The sequence below is a fragment of the Alligator sinensis genome, unplaced genomic scaffold, assembly GCF_000455745.1.
Source record: "Alligator sinensis unplaced genomic scaffold, ASM45574v1 scaffold308_1, whole genome shotgun sequence".
NCBI classification, from domain to species: domain Eukaryota; kingdom Metazoa; phylum Chordata; order Crocodylia; family Alligatoridae; genus Alligator; species Alligator sinensis.
In genome coordinates this window covers 2,524,764-2,549,368 of record NW_005842041.1, presented here as the reverse complement: position 1 = coordinate 2,549,368, position 24,605 = coordinate 2,524,764, and the positions used below count along the sequence as shown (strand labels likewise).

General features: G+C 42.4%; 1 protein-coding gene across 4 annotated transcripts in view; it reads right to left on the bottom strand.

Moving 5' to 3' along the window:
- MAMDC2 (MAM domain containing 2) overlaps window positions 1–24,605 on the bottom strand; it is a 99,116-nt gene that overhangs the window by 34,919 nt on the left and 39,592 nt on the right. For 3 of the 4 annotated variants that reach the window (XM_006022632.2, XM_025202995.1, XM_025202996.1), the window contains exons 3-7: window positions 16,895–17,160; window positions 13,141–13,225; window positions 11,679–11,816; window positions 5,133–5,389; window positions 611–704 (exon numbers count right to left, since the gene is read on the bottom strand). In XM_006022632.2, coding sequence (XP_006022694.1) covers window positions 611–704; window positions 5,133–5,389; window positions 11,679–11,816; window positions 13,141–13,225; window positions 16,895–17,160 — 840 coding nt within the window. The remainder of the gene's footprint in view (window positions 1–610; window positions 705–5,132; window positions 5,390–11,678; window positions 11,817–13,140; window positions 13,226–16,894; window positions 17,161–24,605) is intronic. The other variant, XM_025202994.1, reaches the window with a different exon arrangement.

Sequence of the window (24,605 nt, the reverse complement as noted above, 5' to 3'; positions counted from 1 at the left end):
AGGCAGGCTATACCAACTTCAGCCTATGTGAGGGAATGTGTTAAAACCTGCCCATGTCAGGAGTGAGATAATGGTAGCATTCCAACCAGATTTCAATCCCAAGGTCCTTCTTTGAGAGAAAGGGTAGCTAATTGCCCAAATGAATGACACTCTAGTACATATGTGGTAAAAACTTTAATTTAGCTGCTGTGAGCATTTAGATTAATAGATTTTAAGGTCAGAAGTAATGATAAAGTGATCTGACCTCCTGAATTACTCAGGTCACTGATTCTCATCATGCTATTATTTCTACACAAAGCCCATAACTTACGTTTGAGCTTCAGATCATTTCTAAAGATACCCTCTCTGGTTTTACTGGTTCCAAGTGGTGTTGAATCCACCAAAGCCATATATAAATTGTTCCAATTCTTAGTTACCCCCATTTTGAATCTGAGTATTATTTACTTCATAATATTGTTTCATTTCCTAACAGGAGCAGGAACCCAACAGCCCTATTGGGTAGCATCTGCATGTCACAATAGTCTATACCATGCACTGAAATCTGCACATTAAAGAAAGAGGGAGGGAGATAAAGTAAGGAAAGGAAGTACGAAAAAAAAAAGACTCATACCTGTCTGATTGCTGCAATAAACTGGGGAGAAAGAAAGGTCATCAAGAGCAACATAGCCCCCCTTAGGACTATTGAAGGCAACTTCAAAAATAACCTGAAACAAGAAACAGCAACTAATGAACTATATTACATATCAATAGAATGCTAAACAAATGAATCAGATGGAATTCTGATAAGATAACCTAGAAAAACTGCAGAGCATCTTTAAAAGGACAGCACAGCTCAGGTGAGATCTATCCCAGAAATGGTGGCCCGATAGAGGTTCTGGAATGAGAACTTCTCCCAGGTCATGGAAGCAGCAACAGAGCTGCTGCACCTATGTGGCTAGTTTCAGGGCTGCAACAAACTCGATGACTGCTAATCCCACCCATGCAAAAGAGGGTTTGGCTAATGGATGTGCATAGTCATGGACTCTAATCTGCTCCCAGACCATATCCATCCCAGAGCAGAAGTCACTGCCATGGAAAAGAACAGAATACTATGGCACATTGACTAAGTGAATTCTCAGCACTGACTCCCTAGAACCAGCTCCCCTCATCTACCACTTCATAATGGTTGTCCTTTCTAGTGAGTATAGCAAGATATTGGGGTGTTTTACACTGCTTTTCTATTCTTACGCTTTTGTACTTTGCAGTCAGCTTAAAGTTAAAGAAACAAATATCATCCCTAAAAATCTTTCTTAATTTATACTTTCCTAACAAATCTCATCTTCCTTCCCATATTAAGCTTCAGTAGGATTCCACAAAAATAGGCAATGGTAGAATTTGCCCTGAAGTGTCTAACTGATTGTCTACTTATCTTGGGTTGTTATTTTCAATCTGTGGTCCGCAGACCCCTGGGGGTCTCCAGACTGTGTCTAAGTTTTCCGTGAAAGATGATTATGATCAATCAAAAGTATGTGAATACCCACACTTACAATTTAAAGGCGTCTGCACCTCCATTCAAAAAATTTTAGGGGTCCACAAATGAAAAAAGATTGAAAACCACTGTCTTGGGGCATCACTGCTGAATGAATGCTTCCTATGCACAATCAATACTCAGTACAAAACTCCTCTTAGACTTAATGGAATCTTTAGCTCTTGTCCCTTTTCAGGATTGTCGCAGAGCACTTAGGTGCACTGCTCCTAAGTAGGAAAAAACGGCTAGGAAAAGAGCCCTAGCAGTGAGTGATGAACCCAGCTGCTGGTTGCCAGGGAAACCAGAGGAGGTCAGCTGACCAGAAGCGGCAGGGCCTGGCTCCCTTATAAAGCCCAGGGGCTGAGGCCAGGCTAGCAGTTCCACGCCAGCGGCCAAGGGGGAAGGAGCTCCCTCAGGGAAGAGAGGGGAAGCCTGACTGAAGGAGCAGCATCTGACATGGCTGAGGGATGGAGTATTCCCTGGTAGGCTGGAATGTTGTTATAGCCGGGCGGCTTCCATTTAAGTTACAGCTGAGGGACTTGCGTTTTGTTTGCTGTTTGTTACCGTTGGTTTGGGTGAGGCTAGTAGGGGTTGGAGGAGGCCTCATAGGGGACCCACAGCAGCATGGGGACCCCAGCGCCAGTGAGGGTGCAGCAGTTGGGGTGTACTGACCCCAGCCCCAGGAGAGGGGGGGCAGCACTTTGAGAAGCCCCAGGAGAGGGGGCAGAGCAAGACAGGGCCGCACAGGGCCCAGAGAGGACAAGAGGGCCACATTACAACAAGGCTGTGACCGAACAACGTCAATTCCATCTGCGAGGCTTGGGGTGTGGTAAAGGGGTGGTTGGAGCCAGGCATAGCCCATAAGGCTAGGGTGTCCCTGAAGCACCCATTGCAGAGCGGGTCCCACACGGGGTCCAGGAGTCCACAGGGTCAGATATTACACCAAACCGTGTCCAAGAGGAGGTAAGGCAGCCTCCCAGATATTTATTCTCCATCAAAGACGTGGCAGATGAGAAGTGAGGGTGCCCTTTGGGCTAACTTGGCACGGGAAGGGGGCCTTGGGGAGATCACGGCCATCCCGCAGGACCCCATGCCGTGACAAGGATAAAGACTTTTCTTGGAGTAGGGTTATTTAGTCTGTGTTTGTCTGGTGGATCTGACTGATAGATCTGCTTTGTTATGAGCACTACAGGATGTGGAAAGGATATATAGCATGTAAAAATGAACAGTTTTATTTTGAATTCAATACATTTGAATGTCTGTGTCACAGGGAGGAACATAAGGGAGGACCCCAAAAGGCCAAGGTGAAACCCCGGGGTCAGGAACCCTCAGAGGGAAATGAAAGAAAAAGGGAAATACTTGCCTGCAGCGGGACCCGCAGCGAAGCTGGAGCCTGAGAAGGGACCCACACGGCTCATGTAGTCGTGCCTTTCTACAGTTGCGGCTGGCAGATGACATCAGCTGCATCACTGGCCGGTGGAAATAAAGCGGGCCACCGTCAAGGAAGAGGGAGGCAGATCGACACCGGTGAGAGCGCCGGCAGGAGAGGTTTTCCCAGAGCTCCTGCAGCAGCAAAAGGAGCCAGAAGCTGCTTTCCCCAGCAGGGAAGAATGCTGCAGAGCACGCAGTGGGACAGACTCCGCTGGCTGCAGCGAAGGGAGCTGGAGGCGGCTCCTCAAGACCGGGAACCCAGACAAGAGATCAGAAGGGAGCAGGAAGATCCCAACACCAATAGCCACAGCAGAAGACTGGGAGATACCAGCACATCTCAAGACACCAGACCAGGTAGGACTGTTGAGGGCCCTGGGAGAGGCGGCGAGGTGCACCGGGGGGAGCCAGGAGACAAGAGCAGTGAGAGGGGCTGTGAAGCATGGCCCTCTGGGGCATCGAGCCATCCCAGTGGGTAGTGTGGGGAAAAACACCCACCAGAGGGTCACCGTGGGTCCAGCAAAACCAAAGGCTGGGTGACGAGGGAGGAGGAGAGGGGAGTAGCCTGCAGGCTACCACGGCCGCAGATGGAGCCAAGCATAGACCACTAATATATGAAGGCAGGCATTGGTGATAGGGCCCAGGGAGCTGGGGAAAAGAGGCGGCTGGGCCCCTTAGAGTGTTTCAGCGATTTTTTTTTATATTTTATATTTCCCACTGTTGGAGGGGTTGAAGGACAAGGCTCATGGACTCTGATTGTTGTCTAAGTCTCAAGGCAGTTGGTAGCCTTAGGGAAAGGAAGTTGGTCTCGGGGCATGGATAGGATATTGCGGGCTGGTAACACATGGGCTGAGAGGACCATCCTGGCAAATGTAGTCAGGGGCTCAACGGTCGGAGATCTGGCCAGGAGGACACCTGTGTCCCGTCAAGGCTGGGTGTAAGGGCGAGGTAGAGGGGAGGTGGAGCCTCGCAGAAGACCGCCAGACAGACTTCCCACCATCAAGAGACTCCCCGGTGGTCAGACCCTCCACTGAAGCAAGATTCAAAGTCATGGCAGGCGAGATTGGGGAAGACTACACAGGAGGTAAATATCTACTTGACGGAACACCAGGGACAGACGGACGAACACCACCGAACATCCGGGCCAGAGCGGCACGTGACTGGATGTTCAAGGCCAGACAGGCACAGTCTGCAAACACATTATGCATAGTGAAGCAATAAGTGTTTTATGCTAGGGTATCCCTATCTTTGGCAAGTGGAATTAAACCCACATTCAGCCTTGACAGCTGTACCAGTTATATTCTGCTTATACCAAAACCTCTAAGAAGCTTCAGTCCTGTTCATCAGGGAAAGAAAAAACCTCTAATCAATATTTTCTCTGAATATGCTAGCAATCATATTAATGCTAAGAAATAATAATAACTATTATTATTCATAGATTGTAAGGGGCTGGAAGGGACCTCGCAAGATCATCGGGTCCAGCCCCCCTGCACTAGGCAGGAAATAAATTATAATACATTTTTGCTTTATCTTAGGGTCTTAGAGTTGTGTTAATAATGGGGAGGCGGCTAGAGGAGTAGAAAGCAAGCTCTGGTTGCAGAAGGCTAAAAAGAGAGAAGGAAAAATGCACCCCAGGCAGTAAACTCAGGGTACAGAAACTACCACAACTTTTAAAATTACATTAATTTTGCATTGTGTGAGCAGAATCTATTTGATTATGTGACACACAACCTGAGGCAAAGAATCAGAGGATCCCAGAAATATGCAACTGGAAGGGAGCCAAAGTGATTAAACCCCCTACACTGTGTAGGTTCAAGTACACCTAGACCAGCCTTAGCAAATGCTTGACTAAGCTGTTGTTAAAAAATTTCTGATGAAGGAGATTCCACCGCCTTCCTAGGTAGCCAGTTTTTGGTTCATATCCTTATAATTATAGCCTCCCCATCCTTATAGTTAGAATGTTTTTAATAATATCTAACTAAATCTGTGCTGCTATTTAAGTAGATTTATTTTTCTCCTTCCCCCAGCAGATATGCTAAACAACTGGTCACCAACCTCTTTTAACAACCTTATGGTTAACAGCCAGAAGTAAAGCTGTTCTCATGTCCCTCCATATTAGACTTATTATTACCATATTAAGCTATTATGCAAACAGTAGAAGACAGAGCTATTTCACACAGGTATTCGATTGTCTTACCTCTACTGGGTATGGTGAGTCAAAGTCAGCCTCTGCTAAACTCCACTCTTCATTCACTGTACCGTCTGTTTTCCAAATCTCTTCATAAAAGCCACTTGTATCTCGGATATAGAGGGTAAAAACAATGCCACTCTCCTGCTTCAGTTGGTAATAAAAGGATAAACAGCCAGACATGGGAATGCTTGTCCTAGGTGAGATTAGCTGAGCCACTTCCTGAAAATGCTTGACATAAACAGAATCCACATACATGTAGTGGCCTAAAAACAGGAAACAGATTTGAATATGCATAGCAACAACATTTAAAATAGGTGGGCTGGGTAGTGGTTTTTCTTTATATAAAATGCCTGTTGAGAACTACCATGGTAGGCTCCTTAGTGATGCCAATCGAAATTGGCATCACTAAGGCCAATAACAGGTGCCTCATCTGACAAGTTACAAGTGTCACCTCCCTTCCCATCTCACTTATTCCTGCCTACATTGATCTCCTAGGACAGTTTGGCATGGGCCTGTAGGTTTGTGGAAACAGGGCATCAGAAGTAAATAAGCCAATCGCAATCCCTTTTGCCTTTTTACCTCAAATTTTTAGTTTATTTTAGACTGAAGAAACTCATCTTTTCCCAAAATGTTTGTGGATGCTGATAAATGAAAAGATGCATATCATAGATGATTAACATGTTCCAATCATTTTAGATATTGCATTTCTGCTCACCCAACACTAAGAGCTAGATTCTTTGTTGGTGGAAAGTAGCATACATGACATCAGTGGAGTTACAATGATTTACATCAGCTGAGGATCTAAACCTATATATGCATATGTATTTATATGAAGTGTGTAGAAGTCTTTTTGTGTGTGTATGGGCATGGATATGCACACACGTGTATTTACACTCCCTGTCTTAGAAATGCATAGGGCTGCTGCTGCAATACTTTGACAAAAAGTACTAGCATTGGTCAAAGATGAGGCTCATCACGAAAAATGTTAGGCAGCAAGTAGAGAATGTACCAGGCAATAGAATGAAATGGTGAAAATGCAGCCTATTTCAGAGCTAGCATTGTAAAGGCTTTGTTTTGGTTTGTATATACCTGTTTCAAGAGAGGCTCCTTACCGCTATAGCCCATTAGTTATTTGATATTTTTCAAACCTGGAAGCATTAGATGTTGGGTTTTTTTTAACATGACCTAGGAACAGTGCTCACTTGGCAGTTGCTGCTTCTTGTCCAAGTCTGGAAAAGTCCTGTTTCCCCACTGCCATATTAAGCCAATTTTCAATCCAACTGTCCAATGGTCAAGGGTATTTTTTTGTGCTTCTTTGTCCTTAAGCAGTATTACCAGTTGTCACAGCTTAATGTCAATTGTTTGCAGTAAGCTTATTCACCAATGATGGAAGATTTTCACCAAAACTCTCCCCCTTGAAAGAGACTGTCCTAGGAATCAGTTTTTTAAGGCCATCTTGGTCAATATGGGCTTGGCCCTGGAAGGAAGCAGGCTGACTGCCAAAGAAGAATCCCTCACAGTTGCTGGAATTTGTTCAATGCATACAAATCTAGTGAAGTTGTAGACTGCCTATTAAACTCAAGTCAAATTTGTTAGTAATGGTTACTTGCCTTGGAGCAAAGCAGGGTTGGACTGACACTCTGAACTCAACTCATACAATTGTGAAAGAAAGAAGGAAGGCACAGCGGTATGAGTTAAGGAAGGAGCGTCAGCCATCACTTTTGATTTCCTGGTTTCTTGTTTTGTCACAAGCTTCACATTATTAAAGACTGCAAATTGCAATTACAAATCTCTTGTGTTGCTTTCCTTTCAATGTCATCCTTTGAATGTCCTACAAACATTTATTTGAAAGATGGCAAACCTTTTAGTTCTTTGTTGCTAACTCTTTGCTATTATTATATAAAGAGGTTCTTCTTCTTGCAACAATATGATAGGGAAAAGGAGCCTACTGCACAAGGGCTGAGTACAGGGAGAGTTCTAAAGATTCCCCTAAACTTTGCTTTCTAAACCTCCAGGAACAAAACTTGTTCAATGAAAAGGACTAATGCATACAATTTCAAACTCCAGTTCAATGTCACATTAAGAAGCTGTGTTTCATCCCTTACACTTTCTTTCACTCAGTTCTTCTTTCCAGTATCAACAGTAAGCAAACACTTAGCATATGGATAAGTCAGCACTAGTAGTACGAGAAGACTTTTCAAGTTTATCACATGCTGTTGTTGACTGTATCTTTTAAAATCTAGACAATGATTTAAAAGTTATTTTTCCATTTTAAACTTCTAAATTTCTGTATAGAGTTGAGGTTTTTTAAGCTACGACAAGAAATAATAACTACAGCATAGTGGTTTTAGATAATTTTCCTTAAACTTCAAGCTATCTGGATACCCTATATATTTTCATCTCTTCTTTCACATCTGAAACAAACATCACAGCCAAACAATGACAATCACAACAGAGGTGCCCAGATAAGATTTGTAGTGTGAAACTCTCATAGATCTCATATGTGAATCACAATCACTGTTACAGATGCAGATCTAATACTGCTTTTGTTTTACTATCAAAAGCAATAAATCACATGAAAATCATTAAAGTTGGCTGAAACAGCAAAGCTGACATGCAAATAGCACCATGCTTGAACTTGACACCTACTGTATCTCTAGAGCAATGCATAGGTTTGACTAGGTGTGCACTTCTGACCCTTCATTCAAGCTATACAGGTACTTTTTATCTCTGGAATATATGGCAAGTGTTCTCAAAAGACTTTTCTAATTTTACGCTCTTCATTCTTGAATGTTCAATTCAAAACACTTCTTGGCTGATTTTCAGAAACGCTTAGCACTCACAAATCTTACAGGGTTCCATTATAAATCCATCCAGAAACTGAAACAGGTGCATCTGCAGCAATCTAATCTACTCCACTGCTATTGCATATAAAAAGAAATGCTATAATAGACATCCTGGCCTTATTCTTTCTCAGGGAGTATTTACTTAGTGAGGGAAATGTAATATTGGGTCTTGGTGAAGAAGAATGTCTTGCATTTGAAAGCTTGTCTAACTGAATCCCAACTAAATCGTTGGCCCAATAAAAGATATTGCCCTAACAAATCCTTGCCATAAATAAGACATTCACTCACTATCTGAACATGAGGCTAAATTCACAGGGGAAAAGCACATCAAGGCAGTTCATTAGAAATGTCCATTCAACCAGGTATAATTTCTAATACCTGCTGTGTAGAGCATTTGGTAACACATACAGGTTTAAGAAAAAATAAAGCTTTTAATCTCTCTCAAGTTCCTTGTATGTTTGAAAAGGAAAACTAGGTGGCTCATATTTACAAAGCCGTACTCCATGTACAGTATTTTCATAGCTAGAAGCAGTTCTGACATCTACATTTTCATTTTGCAAATGTTGTAGTAATTTGCTGCTCTTGCAGCAAACCATGAATTCTTGTGTCCGTTCCAAAGAACAGGGCAAGGAGAATAACACAAACTGGAAAACATGAGACTAAAGAAACACAGTGGGCACATCTACACGTACAATTAATTTGACTGAATAAACTCCAGCACATTTCACACTTGAGTTTATTGCTCCTGGGTTCCACATTCATACGTGTGCCCAGGACAGCAGCATGTTAAGCCAGGTTGGAGCAGCTCCACCTAGCACAGAGCCCAGCGGGTCAGCCTGCCACCCTGGGGCTGCTCCAACCCGGCTCAACATGCTGTCAAGGGGCTGGCTGGGGCAGAAGGGTGCTTCAGTGTGAAGTTAGCTGGCAGGCAGCCCCCTGCACTGTAACACCATTGTGCCCCTGCCAGCCCCCATCAGCACCTACACACACATTGCAGCAGAGTAAATAACACCACCGCAGGATAGGACTTGTGTTGACATAGTTAACATCTTATGTTGACACAACTAGTAGGGACTAGAAAAAGCAGCTATGGCCATATCCACATGAGCATGGACATTTGGTTCTCCAGGGACAACTAGCAGCAGGACACCTAGTGCCTCTGCTAGTTGTCCCCAGGGAATGCCTGTGCCACGTGCTCTCTGGCACACAGCAGGTTACCCTGGGTGGGGTAGGAGAGGCTGGGGCTACAGCAATGGCTGGCTCAGCTCTGGTTTTGACCAGCATGCACTGCCCCCGTGTACATGATATGCTTTTTTTTTTTACCCTTGAATATGCAGGGGTAAAAAAAAAAACCACACTGCTCCCATGCAGCACAGAGAACAACTGAATGTGTGGTATGTGGCACCACAGATGTGTCCGCTGCACAACATACTGCATGGTTGCACTTGTCTAGATGCAGCCTATGAGAGTAACATTTCAGGTCTGCTCCTATCAAAGCCTGTTTGTGCTTAACTTTATGTGCTGTGAACAGACTGCTCCCAGGCATAAAACAGAGCACGTGACGTGTCTTTACAGGATCAGGACCTAATCTGTGGAAGACACAACTGCTTAGTCTCCTTTAGTGCAATTATTACAGTTACACTCACAGATACCAGGTTTTGCATATAGAAACTACCTAATCAATGAACGAGAGAAAATGGAGAAGTCAAGAATTTATGTGAAAGCAGAAAATAGATAAAAACTATAAGAATTAAAAATGTGAGAAATAGAAAACACCTAGTAAATTATCTAATGAATACCCCACCTGCCAATGCAGAATTGTTCCTTGTAGAATATTCTTCAGCACCTTGTCCACCCTGTTTTAGATTTTTTAAGCCCGAAGGCTTATACCTCCCCATGTGAGCAATTTAGAACAGTAAAGTGTTGGAATGAATAAGAAATAAAAGACTTGTGGCATGGGGGTTACCCTTCACAATATGCAATATTAAGAAGTGACAGAGGAGAAGAAAAGAAAACAGGTCTGGGAAAGAGAGAATGTGTTTCATGTGAGGTTCTGAAAGTGCCTAGGGAAAGGATGGGATAGGTGGTCTTCACACACTCTTTTTAGCCCCTCGGTCCTGGCTAAGAAGCAGCGTTGCCAGATAAGAAAAATGGTGACACTGTCTGAAATGTCAATATTATTGTTTTTAATGAAACATACTGTACACACCAACAAATGGAAGTGTACAAATGTATTTTTTTCTTTCTTACTATATGACCCTGCTGCCATAAATGTCAAATATTGTGATCCTTTCACTTACTTCACATCTCAGTCAAGTTCCACTCTAGAATTGACATCCTCTGCTGCTACATACTCGCCTTTAAAAACAGTCATGGGTATGACCTGCCTCCAAGCAAGTCAGCAAGCATGAGACACAACACAAAGCTAATTTAAGGTCATCTAAAGATAGAAAATTGATCAAATATGAACATTTTATTTCAAATGCAATCATTCTTTGATGTTCCTGAATTCTCAGGCATTTTGATCCGTTTCATAGTTATCTACTGTATACTACGCTAGAGTCAAATTTATCAGATCAGTTCAGTAACTACAGTGGAACTGGCAACATTGCTCAAAAGTAAGTAACCTCAGAGAGAGAATGGTGCAGAAGGGAGTTACAAGGGACCAAGAACCTGCCTTTCTTTTATAGCCCAGTCATTCTTTCACAGCAATATAAATAGAGCAATATGATTCATCAAATGCTTATTTTTAATTAACATAAGAATAAAGTCTTAATATATCTTTTGACTGGATGATCTGGTTAAGTCTCATAGTTGCTACTGCATAACAGCTAAAAGTTATATGTCATTAGGATGATAGACCATTATTATATTCACATATTACACATCCCTGAACAAGACACACACTTTGTTTTGGGAAGGCAGACAGGAGAAAAAAATGTGTTTAGAATCTTATCTGCTACAGCAAGGGCTCACTATGGCTGAACACTCGCCATACGGTACAGGAACCGAGTTCACTCATCAGCATCACCCACCCTTTTCCTGCAGCTCCATAGCTAGAACTGGCAGCAGCTTTTCTTTGCTCAGCCAAATGTGGCAACAGCAATGAGAGGGATAAACCTCTACATGCGGAGCTGAAAGGTGAGTGACCTGATGAGTGGACTCCATCCCTGCTCTATCTGGCTGGGAGCTAGTTACAGCCCCCATCGGCCATTTCAGCATCTTTGAGCATCTTTATACATGCTCCAGGGGTGGGAGTGTGAGGTATTTAATTAGAGTGGCTCTTAGGAGCCACTCCAATTAAAGCGCCTACAGCATCTCTTGTATTCAGCATCCTGTGCTTCACAAAGGTGGTGGGGGCATTCAACAAGCTTTAGTTAAAGCGCCCCTACTGCCATTGTGAAGTGCAGGGATGCTGAATACATGAGATGTCGAGGCGGCTGGAGCGTGCTAATTAGCATGCTCCAGCAGACTCAATTAATTAAGTCAATTAAGTGTGTCTGCTCCAATGCACTGTAACTACAGTGCGCCGTGGCAGACATCCCACATGTCTACAAGCTCCCAGCCTCCATTCCACCCTAAAAATCAGTTTCCACACCTAAAATGCACACCCCTATTTTGGATTGGGTAATTTTCATTGAAAGGGTGCATGATGTTCATGAGTAAAGATGGTATTCTTCTTTTAGATAATCTATTTGCTACTTACCAAATTCACTGTTAAGCGTATGGTCTCTAGGAAGGATAGATTGTGAATTCCGAATATTTCCTCCACCCACAAACCAGTTCACATTGGGGTTCCAGTGGTTCCTGAAGCCACACAGATGATTTTCTTCAAAGTCACAGTCTGCAATGCAGACAGCACCATAAGGGTCTAGTAAAATCTTAGTTCACATATGGTCATTACAGAAGCTGCAAGAAAGGCCATGGCTAATCATTCACCTTATTGGCTCAGTAGAGTCAATATACCAGAACCTCCAATCTAAAAATAAAAGTTACAGAGCTATCCATGCTGGTAACAAACAAAAGCAAGCACAGAATTTCACACTTCTAGAGTCACCAGTCTTTAATGTCTGCTATAAACTTATCGTTTCACACAGTGTTCAGTTGTACTAGTCTTTGTGCCATGTGTTAATAGATCTTACTGAATGCTGGAGCACATCACTAATTAGAAAAATTCAGAAGCCAAAATAATGACACAACATAGTACAATATGAACCTGGTCTATCAGACCAGTACTGTCCCTGGTGATTTTCTGTGGGAGCCTGAGACAGGACTCTACACAATGGACTGTGTTGCAGTGAACTGCAATGAAGGGGCAGCTAAGAACCAGTGTCAGAAAACCAAGGACTGGAGCTGGATAGCTGAGCTTTGCAGCTGGAATTGTTTTAACAGGCTTGGGCCTGACATTTTACAATGGAAATAACTCAGACTGCTGTGTTCTGATTGCAAGGCCAAACATCTGTAATGATTACTGTTTAATTCCTTTGTGCTTAAAGACAGAAGATTAAAGTACACACAATTATTCAACTGTGCAAGTCTTTGATGTCAGTTATAGAAATATAATAAAATCCTAGACTAAAAGATATTATTTCACATTAAGTGTTAGTTATAGGCTCTGGAATGCAAAATATTGATCGTCCACTATCAGATTCACCTAAAGTCTCAATTACCACAATTCGTTAACCTTGATAGAGATTTTTAGGACAAGCCATGGGCAATGAAGGGATTTAATCCCCTTTTTATATGTTAATAACAATCCAAATTTAACTGTGGAGCCAATGGGATACCTCCAGAAAGAAAAATGAATAGAGAGAAAGTAAAACAAGGGGCTTTATGTCCACTATTTACAGCAGTCTAACTTTGGGAGAGTACTGCAGTAGGTCCTGTTATAGGAACAAGTAGTCCAGAAATAAAAGCATAAATAGAAATGAGGTTCTCTTCCTTATATAGCACACATACATAGTATAAAACACACAGCTGTTCATATAAAAATGCACATAAGCTCAGCTGGAAAATTATGAAATTTTCCCCTGAATGTAATAGACTATTTTCTCTTTAATAAAAGTTTTTTATTTCCCACACACAGACATGTACCAGTAGGTCTAATTTTTAATACAGAAATATTTGTTTTCATTAGTGTACATCACAGGGAGACAAGTACTACTTACCAATACAGTATCCAGGAGTTATTTTAATTTCAAAAATTGCTATACTGGCAAACTTATCTTGTCCCAATATACCTTCCAGTACAATCTGCACAATATAAATAAAAAACACATTTTGGGTGCTAATATTTCTGTTACTTACTTAAACATCTAAACTGTAAAATGGATACAGAGTAGCCAAAGGAATATAGGGGGTCTCATTTTGTGTATAAATCACCAGAGTTGTAGCTTTAAATTTTGGCACCCAGGGCAGCATGGGGGTAGTGCTCACCTCCTCAGGAAGACTGCTGCTGTCTCAGAACAAGCTCCTCCAACATGGGCTGTGGTAGTGGTGAAGACTCCCTGGGCACTGCCATTCTGGTGTTGCCTTCAAATTTGTACCCAGGACTGGTTTCCTGGTCACCCCACTCCCTCCAATTACACTACTGATAAGCACCAGTATTTTGCTTTTTGGCAGTTTGGCAGAGAATCCAAGAACTAAATGGACATAGAGACTAAATTATTTTTCCCCTCCAACCCAGTGCTAAAACATATCTTTAGGAAGTGAGGAGGGGCCTGTTGTATTTTCCCTCCATTCTCTACCTGTTTGGTAGATAAAGGATTTCAGACCCCTCTGTTGTTGATTTGACACTTTGAAACAAATCCTTTTTCTCACAGCTTCAAACCATGTGCACAGGCATCCTACTCCCACTCCCAGCTGAGCACTCAAGCATAAGATGCAACTGTAATGCAGCAGCCAGTGATCCTAAGATGTGGATCTGAAAAAAGCCTGTTTGAGCAGGATGGGAACAAGTGTATGCTGGCAAAAAGAGCATTGTGGGTTGTGCATGCTATACCTGCTGTATCAGTGTTGCAAGTGCCCATAGGAACCATGTTCTTCACATTCCTCCCAAAGGCACTAGGACAAATTAATCCCTTATGTAACTTTGGTGACTTTAACAGCATTACACCAGAGATTAATTTAGCCTACCTTTTTATACAGGCACAAAATCTGCTCCCAGTGGTGACATGTAGGGGGTGCACAGGGGTGCATATGCACCCCCTGAGAGCACTGGTGAACCCCTGACAGGCCATGCTCCCCGCTTAGGCGATGGGCGGGGGGAAAGGGGGCAGGTGGGACCACTGGTGCCCACCCTGCGAGCACCAGCCAGGGAATGGGAGCACCAGATGAAGTGCCGCAGCCACTTCTAGGTCAGCGCAATCGGCCATGAGGGGACACCCCGCCCCCCAGTCACTGACTGATCACTGGGGGGGGGGGGCATGTGTCCCCCCTAACTAATGTGGCACCAGTTGCCCATGTCTGCTCCCATTTAAATCTTTGGAAAAGGTTCTCAATTACTCTCATAGGGCACATCTATATGTGCACTTTAATGCACATTAGCCTATTTTAATGTGCAGTAAAGCATCACAAATAGTGCTCATTAGCTAATGCACATTAAAATAGGCTAATGCACATTTTTCTGTTAGAGAGCACCAATACATGACCGCTAAGGCTGCTCCAATGTGCTGGAATTCCAGTGTGTTGGAGCAGACTCTATTAATTGAGTCTGCTGGAGCACGGTAATTGCCATGCTATAGCAGCATCCTGCATCTCATGTATCAGTTTCCCACAATTAAAAATGGTGGCAGGGCTGCTTGAACTAAAATTAATTGAATGAGCTGTAGTTTAAGCGCCCCTGCTGCCATTTTTAAGTGAAGGGATGCTGATACAGGAGATGTGGCAGCAGTTTAATTAGAGCAGCTCTCGGAGCCAACCTAATTAAAGTGCCACCCCCCAACCCTCACCCTCAGAGCACATGTAAAAGTGCCCTCACAACAGAGGTACTATATTTAGTGCACATTACATAAAGCACATTAACGAACGTGTAGATGCGCCCATAGGGGGTGGATTAGAAATAGCATTATGCAGGTACCATAGCACCACATTGGCAAGGCACCTCCTACTCCTCTCAGCTCCTACATGTGTGGTGTGTGTTTGCCTGTATGCATGCAGCTTAGAGACTTTGAGGGAAATGGCCATCATTATCCTTCTATCCAGTGTGTTGCAGTATCCTTGAGTCATAAGACAAAGATAACACCCTAAGTAAACATGTATAGTAGTGACTGGCGCCATTCAAGACAATGATTCAGATATTCCTAAATTTTCTAAGCCCATTTCTCAGAATAGAACCAGAATCTAGCAATGGCTCTAACAGAGTCATTCAGTGAGGGGGTATGGTCACAGGTACCTGCTGAAAAAAGGGTCTGAGTTAAAGGCAGCTAGTTAGCAAATGCAGGAGGTAGTAATATGTTGGAAGCAATATTACCATGAGACCAAAAGGTAAAAAAACTAACTACCACAGACTGTATAAAAAAGAGCCTGGGTATAAAATACTACTCTGTCATTTTCCCTATTCTCAAAGGAGTAGAGGGGGAGAAGCACTCAGTGCAAAAACAGTGGGCACAATTCCAAAAGGAGAGGCTGTGTGTCCTGGTGGGCAATGAAACCAATAAAAAACTTAACGTATCTGTAAAATAAGTTCTGTTGGGGTAAGTAGTTACAGATTTGGGAACACAGCCTATTCATCTGGCTTAGGTAATACTTGACTGAAACAGGGGCAACATTAATTATTTCATCTTAGGAAAAGAATTAATAGATTGATTTGGGCTGGTGACAATGGGATTCAGTTTTAAAATCCCTAGAAATTTTGGAACAAGCAGTTAACATTCCAGCTGGCATGGATTAATCCTTTCATCCTTAGGTAACTTAAATAGAGTAGCATGCATTCTATTGGGATCTTCTGAATGCTCTCTAAAAAAGCAGATGTTGTTTGCACCAAAGCACATTTTGTGGTAATGCAGAGACTGACTTATGTGTGAGCTATTTTGTGCCCAGCTCCATATGTGCAATTAACATGATATCAAGCACAAATCTGATATTAGTATGTATCTTTGGCATCCCCTAGTTTGATTTTTGAGATTAGCTGAAGTACTGTTCCCAACAGTTTTTATGTGTTAGCAACTGTGCATTACCCTGCAATCCTTGGGTGCACCTAAATCTCATTTAAGTCAGTAAGGGTGCATCTACATGTGTGCTTTACTGCGGAGCTGTGGAGCTGACTAATTAGTTGTGCAGTAAAGTGTCACTGTCTACACATGTGCTAGGGCTCAGTAAATTAATCAACTCTACTGTAGAATAGTACTGTTCAAGACAAGTACTATCCTACAGCAGAGTAGTTATGTGTGCCAAATATGTACACAGTGACTAGGGCTGGCTGGGGCACAAGGGTGCTGTAGTGTGGGGGCTGCCTGCTGGCTAGTCCTACACTATAGCACCCTCATGCCTCAGCCAGCCCCTCTGCAGCATGTTGGCCCAGGTCGGAATAGCCTCAGGCTGGCAAGCTGACCTCCCCCCAGGCCACCTGCCAGCTCAACGTGCTGTGGTCTCAGGCACACATGTAAACACTGCACCCAGGAGAAATAAACTCCAGTGTGAATGGCACTGGAGTTTATTGCTATGTGCTAACTGCACATGTAGATGCACCCTGAATGTTTTACATGTTGTAGAGGAAAGGGTTAAATCAGTCTGGGTTTCACTGGAAAAGCTTTCCTTGCAAATTCAGTTTTCTTTGTTCTCACTGCAGTTGGATTTTCCTAGTTAAAGCAACAATGAAAGCCAAAAATAATGCCCAGCAAGACAGAGTGTTTAAAAACAAACAGTAGTACATCACAGCATGTGCACAATAAATTCAGGACTACCTTCTAAAATTGTGCTTACCTTGTATTTCTTTGTACGGTTTGTTAAATCTAAACTGGCTATAAGCCAGCTATCTGAAGGTTCCTTGGCTGACCAGAGCAAACAATCAAAGCTTTCTCCTTCTTGCCTGACATAAAGATTCAGCCTGGTAGGATCAGATAAAGACTCTAAACTTGTTGCAATCTGATAGATGAGTCTGATGCAGCTCCACTCTTCAGTCTGCAGTTCAGGACTGAGGAGTACTGCTCTCTCTCCTTGGGAGGAAGTATCCACAGAAATGTAATGACCTATGGACACAGAAAAAAATATACAAGATGACAAATGTCAGATACTTTAATGTTTGCATCCCTCATTAAAAACATTCATTTAAGGAAGAAATTCTGTATAGCACTTAGATCAGGATCATGAAAGCCAACACATCTACATTATGTTTCCAGCTTTTCTGGCTTCCGTTTAGAATGTTTTCTTAAAATAAAAATGCATTTAAATGGCATGTTTTATAAAATATATGTACTTCTAGTTTGGCAAGAGAAAACATAAGAAATTATTTAATTTTCAAGAATGTTCTTGAAAACACTTACAAATATTTATGAATGCCATGATTCAGCAAAGTGTCAAAGCATGTACTTAAATGTGTGAGTAGTCCCAATGGGACTATGTTCTGACTAAACTTAACCACCTATGAGGTGTTTTTAGAATTGGATCTAAAACACTAAACTTTTTATAAAACAAACAAACAAAACATAACCAGGACAAAGATACACAGGGCTCCACGTGAAGACTTGAATGTTTCAAAACCATACAACAAAAGGAAAAGAGGATGAATCACATGCAAAAGAGGGAGAGACAGAGAGAAAGAAAATATACCACTATCCTACAGGTATTACTATAGCAAATCCCAGTCTGAAACCAAAAGTAGGAGCACAGAAGAATCAAGGATGGGGAAGGGAGAGAGACAGTAGTGAGTGAAACAGAAAAAAAGATTAAGTACACTTCAAGGAAAAGGCAAAGCTCTACACCCCATTTCTAACATATTACCTACACAGAATGAGTAGATATTATAAGACCTAGGACCCATTCCTGTGGCCAGCATGATCCTATTTTCCATTCTAGCAAATCACCTACACATCTTGTAAAATTTTGAAAAACTACTATTGAAGCACATAAGGGATAAATCCTGGTCACAGCAAGTAATACAAGGACTGGAAGCAAAGGGTGTGCCTTGCACCATGGCTGGGAGGTACCAAAAGTCGTCTCAGTAATATAGGAAGTGGATCTTTAGCACAGCATCTCCTACCCTGTTACTCCCCACTAACAGGTGTTTAGTTAATGGTTTCACATGGAGTTCAGTGCTCAGTTGGTTCTACAAGGTATATAAACGTATGTTTAACTTTAAACACACAAGCAGATGCACTGAAGTTAAGCACATATATTACTTACTGATCTGGGGCTTCGGTGACACCAGCCCCTCTCCTAATTGCTGACTGAGCAATACCAGGGAAATAATGCTGGGACCCTCAGATACCCAACTAAAGGGTTTAGTTCCCTTGTATACTTTTCATAGTCTTCTCACATCCATAGTGTTTGTCCTCTGAGCAGTGATTAACCTTCTCTCTGGTTAGTTTGGTGCCACCCTGCCCTGCCTTCTGTATAACAAAAAACAGAGCCAGAGTCATTATCCCTGTTCTTGTACTGCAGTGGGGATGGTACCTGATCTTTGCTGGAGATCTAAAAGCTGTTTCCCAAACTTTTTGTTGCTTGCTTGCCTCCACATTGCTCCTCCAACATGTTCTTTTGCTCAGTTGTATGTATTCTGCTCATATTTCCGAAACAGAATCTATTAGAGCCTCTTTCCTTTGTTGGGAATGGAATCATTTTTATATCTTGCCATGACACCTCCTTTTAAGAAAGAACCCTACCGTATATGATTTTCTTCTCTAGGTCTCAGAGCATATCCCATATTAAATGTTAATTATGACGAGTGTCTTGCTACTTAAAAATATATACAAGAAAAGCAGATAAAGGCCTGGTATTTAAAAATGCATGTCCAGTGTGCCAGCTGAATATGTGGGTGTGCATAAAATATACAGTACAATATGCAAGTCAGGTGGTTTGTGAGGTTTGGCATTCACAATATCTGTATGACGCATTCAATTCCTGTGTGTTCAGGTTCCAAATGTTAGTAAAACATTTGGAACCTGAACACACAGGAATTGAATGATACACATTCAATATATGTGATGTATATTCAATATACACATAGATAAACATTATGAGATGTTTATCTACGTGGTCTTTAAAAGGAAGAGTCACTATTGTATTTCTATTTATAATTACCAATATAACCCTAAAAATATTGTCTTCCTAACTCTATTAGGTTTCTCCTTAATCTAAATCATCCCTTTAGAGATATTTTAGCTCCTAACATGAGTAATTAATTAGATCCATTTCTGTGTGTTAAATCTGAGTTATTTTAATCAGACTTTTTGATTCATATAAAATTAGTAGGGATGCAGCAACAGAGATTTTTTGGGCTGATACCGATGGCCAATTTTTAACAAGCCATATCAGCTGGTACCAATCTGATTGCTGATATGCAGCTGGGCAGCTTGGAGAGCAGCTTCCAGTTGGTAAGTCTGTTGTGGGGGAAGGAAGGAGTGTGGGAGGGAAGGGCATGGGGGGGCAGATCAAGGCCCCCACAGTGAAGGAGGGAGTGGGGCTGGGGTAGGGGCAGGCACTGCACAGGTGGGACAGGGTGCAGGATGGAGTCACAAGTGGCTCATCTGGGGTACCACCACCACCCACCCTGAGCACAACCCTGGCTCAGCCCCCTCAACTGGGAAGAGCCCAGTACCATCCCCGGCTCCAGCCCACAGCAGCAGGCCACCCTTGCCCTGTGTGCAGATCTGTAGGCACATGCCCCCCGTGCCCTCCCAGGGTGCATGCAGCAGCGGGAGCTACTACTCCTCCCCATGCCCCTCCAAATGAGCTGCTCGTGGTTCTATCCTGCACCCCAACCTGGCTATGCAGTGCCTTCCCTGACCCAGCCCCACTCCCTCCCCCATCATGGGGGCCTCAATCTGACCCCCCGCACCCACATGCCTCTTTCCTCACAATAGACTTACCAGCCAGACCTGGCTTCTCTCTACACTGCTGGGCTCTGCTCCTGGCTATCTGGGTGCTGTGCTACAGCTGCATGCATGCACATGGCATTTATTGGCCACATTATCAGCCACATCAGCCAAAAAAAGCCAATTGCTGATACTACCAATTTTCCTTATATCGGTGCTGATCCAATATGGGACCAGTGTATCGATGCACCTCTAAAAATTAGTCACCAGTAAATGAAATTACAGGAAAAAAATAGTGTAGAGAAGTATTATTGCATTTTCACCTGGTTTGAAAATGACAAGAACATTTAATTCTAAGAATCATGGCTTGCCTGGACAAAAAGCTGCTCTTACACAAGCAAAAAGAACTCTTTGATCTCAGATATCTATCATTGTAGCTCTACATATTTTAACTGAGTGGCTCCTAACGTAAACACATGAAATGGACACCAGCCAAACTCCATGTTTAGAAAACATGTGGTGTTTGAAAAATGCTAAACAGAGTCAAATGTAACATTTCTAGGGTTTGTTTTCTTTTTATCAATATCCATCTCAGACAGAGAATCTGGTTTTCAAGATGGTCCTACTTTTTCCACATTTAAGACATGGATACAAAGCATATAATTCAGAGCCCATGCATAGCAATTGCAGTTTAGTTGCAGTTTAGTTTCAGTCCTATTTTTGTTTAAAATATATCTTTTAAAAAAACATAGAAATACAACCCCCTTACAGTTACAAACCATAATGTTCATCATTTTTTGTTTTTTCAAAAATGATTAGTATAAAAACAGAGAAAATTATATTTAAATAGAGACCTCAAATTACCAACTGCATGGCTCAAATGTTTTTCTAACATGAAGAATGAATCATAAGTAGACTAAAGCTCTTCTCCCAAAAAATTTTTTTTTTTTAATATCCTTTCTTATCTCCACTCTGGATGATTATGTCACCATTTTGATTCCACACCCTGAATATATTATTCATACATTCTCAATTGACCTAGTCTCCACTAAAATGAAAAAATATAATCTGATTAAAGCAAAAGTATAAAATCTACCTCTTGAGTCAGGCCTTGCTGAGATTAATCTGACCAGTGCATTTTGTACACTAAAGCTTGCCGTGAGGCTACAAGGCTCAGCAAAAAATAGAGTGCTCTTGCCAGTATCAGCAAAGGATTTCAGCAAAGCCTTACCTTCCAGCATCTAAGTGGTTCCACTGAATTAAATGGGGCCGCTGATGGGCTCTGAGTGAAGTGCTTTTTCAAAAAAAAAACAAGTTTTGCTGATTGGGGATCAGTGATCAGTATTTTGCAGGATCGAGTCTAGAAAAACTCAATGTTAAATCTCTTACAAATGAATGCAAAGCATTTAGCCAAAGGCACTGAGTTGTGACTGGTCCCAGAGCAATTATGAGGGGGAACTTAAAGGGTTTTAACCAAGAAAGGCTTCCCAGAGCAGAAATGTGCAATGTGCCACATGCACATGCATGAGTGGTGCCTCCTCCACCCAGCAAGAAAGAACAATTTTGCCTCCAGAAGTTCAATACTGTTTGGGAATTCTTTAAGAGTAACAAACATGTGATGTTTAATACCCTGCTGAGTGCTTCCTACGCTCATTCACACACACACACACACACACACACACACACACACACACACACACACACACACACACACACACACACACACACACAGCATTGTAGCCTGAGCTGGGTAGATCTCTTATTAAGGGCTTAGGGACGAGATTCATGTGAATGATGAATGGCAAATCTGAGTTTATTTTCCAGCATTCTATGTATAAAAATATTCCTCATGTTTCCCTGCCCTTTAACAACACGGAGCATTTCATTTACTACTGATCAATCACACAGAATTATCAAAAAGAGCTACACTATAATGTACCAATTGGCACAGACAGAAGTGACAGTTTTAAAGTGATCTGGCCACTGAAAGCACTCTACAGCCTTGACTTAGCACACATGCATGGCTGCAGAGTGCTTTAAAAATGGCCAATCACATAATACCTGTAATACCTGGTTAGAACAGGTATTAAATTAAATTAAGGTGCTCAAAAGCAGAGCACCTTAGGGAACTTGTGTTCCCTCCAGGATTGGGATGCTGCTGGCTGCTTAATGGCAAGAGATGGGGGAAGCGAGGGGGAATGCAGCCCCCTCATGCCCCCTCCCAGCTACCCTGGCTGGGGTATTGGGGGAAGCTGGGTCAGGCCCCCAAGCTTGAGGGGGCTCCATTCCCGGCCCCTCCGCCTCAGCCCTGGCCATTCAGCTGCTGGGAGCAGCAGAAATGCCAGCTACTGAATGGCCAGAGCTGAGGGGGAGGGGCAGGGAATAGAGCCCCTTGCCTCAGGGGCTTGACCTGGCTCCCTCCAGTGCCCCAGCTGGGGTAGCTGGGGTGGGGGGACACAAGGCAAGGGGACCCCATTCCCTGACCATTCACCCTCAGCTCTGGCCATTCAACAGCTGGCAAATCCGTGCAGGCTGCTCTCAGCTGCTGAATGGCCAAGGCTGAGAAAGAGGGGAAGGAATGGAGCCCCCTCACCTCAGGGGCCCAACACAGTTCCCCCAAATACCTCAGCTGGGGTAGTGGGCCCCATTTCCCCCCCCCCACAGCTCTGGCCATTCAGCAGCTGGGAACTCCCTCGCTGACAGACCTAGAGCTGGAGGGGGTGGGGGAAGGCAGTTTGGCAGCCTCCTGCTGGCCTGGGCTGGTGTAGGCCATCTCCAGCACAGCCCGCACAACCCAACTGCTGAACTTCTGTTGGTTTCACTCTAACACATGGCACTTTATGTAGAGCACCATGAGTTAAAGCAGGGCCCTAACATACATCTGTGCTGTATATGCCCCAAACAGCTGCATAACTCAGCACACATCAGAGAGCAGTGATTCAGACTAGCAATTTCTCCCCTCCTCATTCCTTACTCTGTGTAGTGAGTAAAGTATTGCACCCTTTTCATAAAGCTGCTTATTTCTCACTCTGGCCCTGGCTAATTACTCTCTCTTGTGGCTGGACTACACTTTAAGCATGGAAATATGCTCATCTTCATCCTCTACGCATTCAACCAAGAAGGGTGGCAATCCATTTTTGAGGTTTTAAAACCCAATCCTGCAAACCCAACTGACTTAAATGGGACTACTAACATGACTACAAACACAAGATGAGACCATTGAGTTCTCCCAAGTGTGTAGGTCTCTAATCGTGCTACTCTACCAACCAGTTTCTTAAAGGAAGTCATTAGATTTAAACTGATTGGGCCATATCTCTGCCAGTTATTCACAAAAATGCTATGCTTGTAGATCACATTATTTTATTTTTATTTAGTCCATTTCATAGTGTTACAAAGCCAATCTATTAAAATCCAAAGGGAATCAATCTACTAGCAAGTAGTGATTATATCAGCACTCTTCTGAGGCAGCTAATCATATTTGTTCCTCAAAGCAATAAGTAAATAATGCTGACTGCTCATCCTATAAGTAACATGAAAGGCAGGATGACATATAGCAAGACTAATAAAGCAAACAAAATACCATTATTAAAATTTATGGAAAGAGGAAGAACTAAAATTACCAGCTAATTTCTCCTGATGTATTTAGTCTGCAAACATTTGGAACTGTAACCACAGACATGCCTCACCCTTCATAGGGTTTGTTTGGTGCAGCTGTTGCCTCAATCCAACAGCTGTACAGTTGAAGAAGCAAAAGGAAAAATACTTATATCAGCAAGTTCCAGAAGAAACATTAGTAAGAAAATATGAAGCGGAGAAAAAATGGGAATGAAAATTAGATTAGACACTGATTTATATCCCTAAATCCACAGATCCACAAGAAATGTTTTGAATTGGCAAAGAGAGGTTGTTAGTCATGTTAGTCTGAAGTCTGTCAGAAGGCAGGTAGATATGCACCTGACATAAATCACATGATTTTTACCTTCTACATAAAAATTCAGAAAAACATCAATGTTTCTATGATCTCCTGATACCCTTTGGAATCTCAGTATTTAGTTTTAATGTCTTTATGCAATTTATTGTGCCATTCTATTGCTATGAGTAATAGAATACACCATTTTTCTCTGACAGAACATATACTAAGCCTTACCCTCTCTGCAGCAATAGATTGTTGTTGGCAAGCAGATACTATTGCCAAAGCCATGTAGATATCATTTTGCCCAATGCAGTTTATGCTGGAAAGACAATATTTTGATCTGGATTAAATTTAGGTTAAAGATCAGGTTTAATCTGACAATGATAAAAGCTTGTCAGATGTTCTCATAAGAGTTTAGCTGAAGACAGTGGAAGTCTCAGGATACTATATCCGAGGCGTGTAAATTCAAGACCGGACATTTGGTTTAGCCTTTTCTCAATAGAACACTGCTGAGCAAAAACTTTTGTGGAAACTGGCTGTTTTCCTCAAAAACTTTCAAACTTTTATCAAAACCCTGAGACCTCAAAAAAATAAAATCACTTGTCTGAAGATTGATTTGCTGTTCAGTTTTTCAATGAAAGTTGAAATCTTCTAAATTATAAAAAATCCTGATTTTTCTAACCAGTTTCAGCTATTTTTAGACACTTTGCACTTGTTATTTTGAAAAAAGTGTATCAGCATTCCCGCA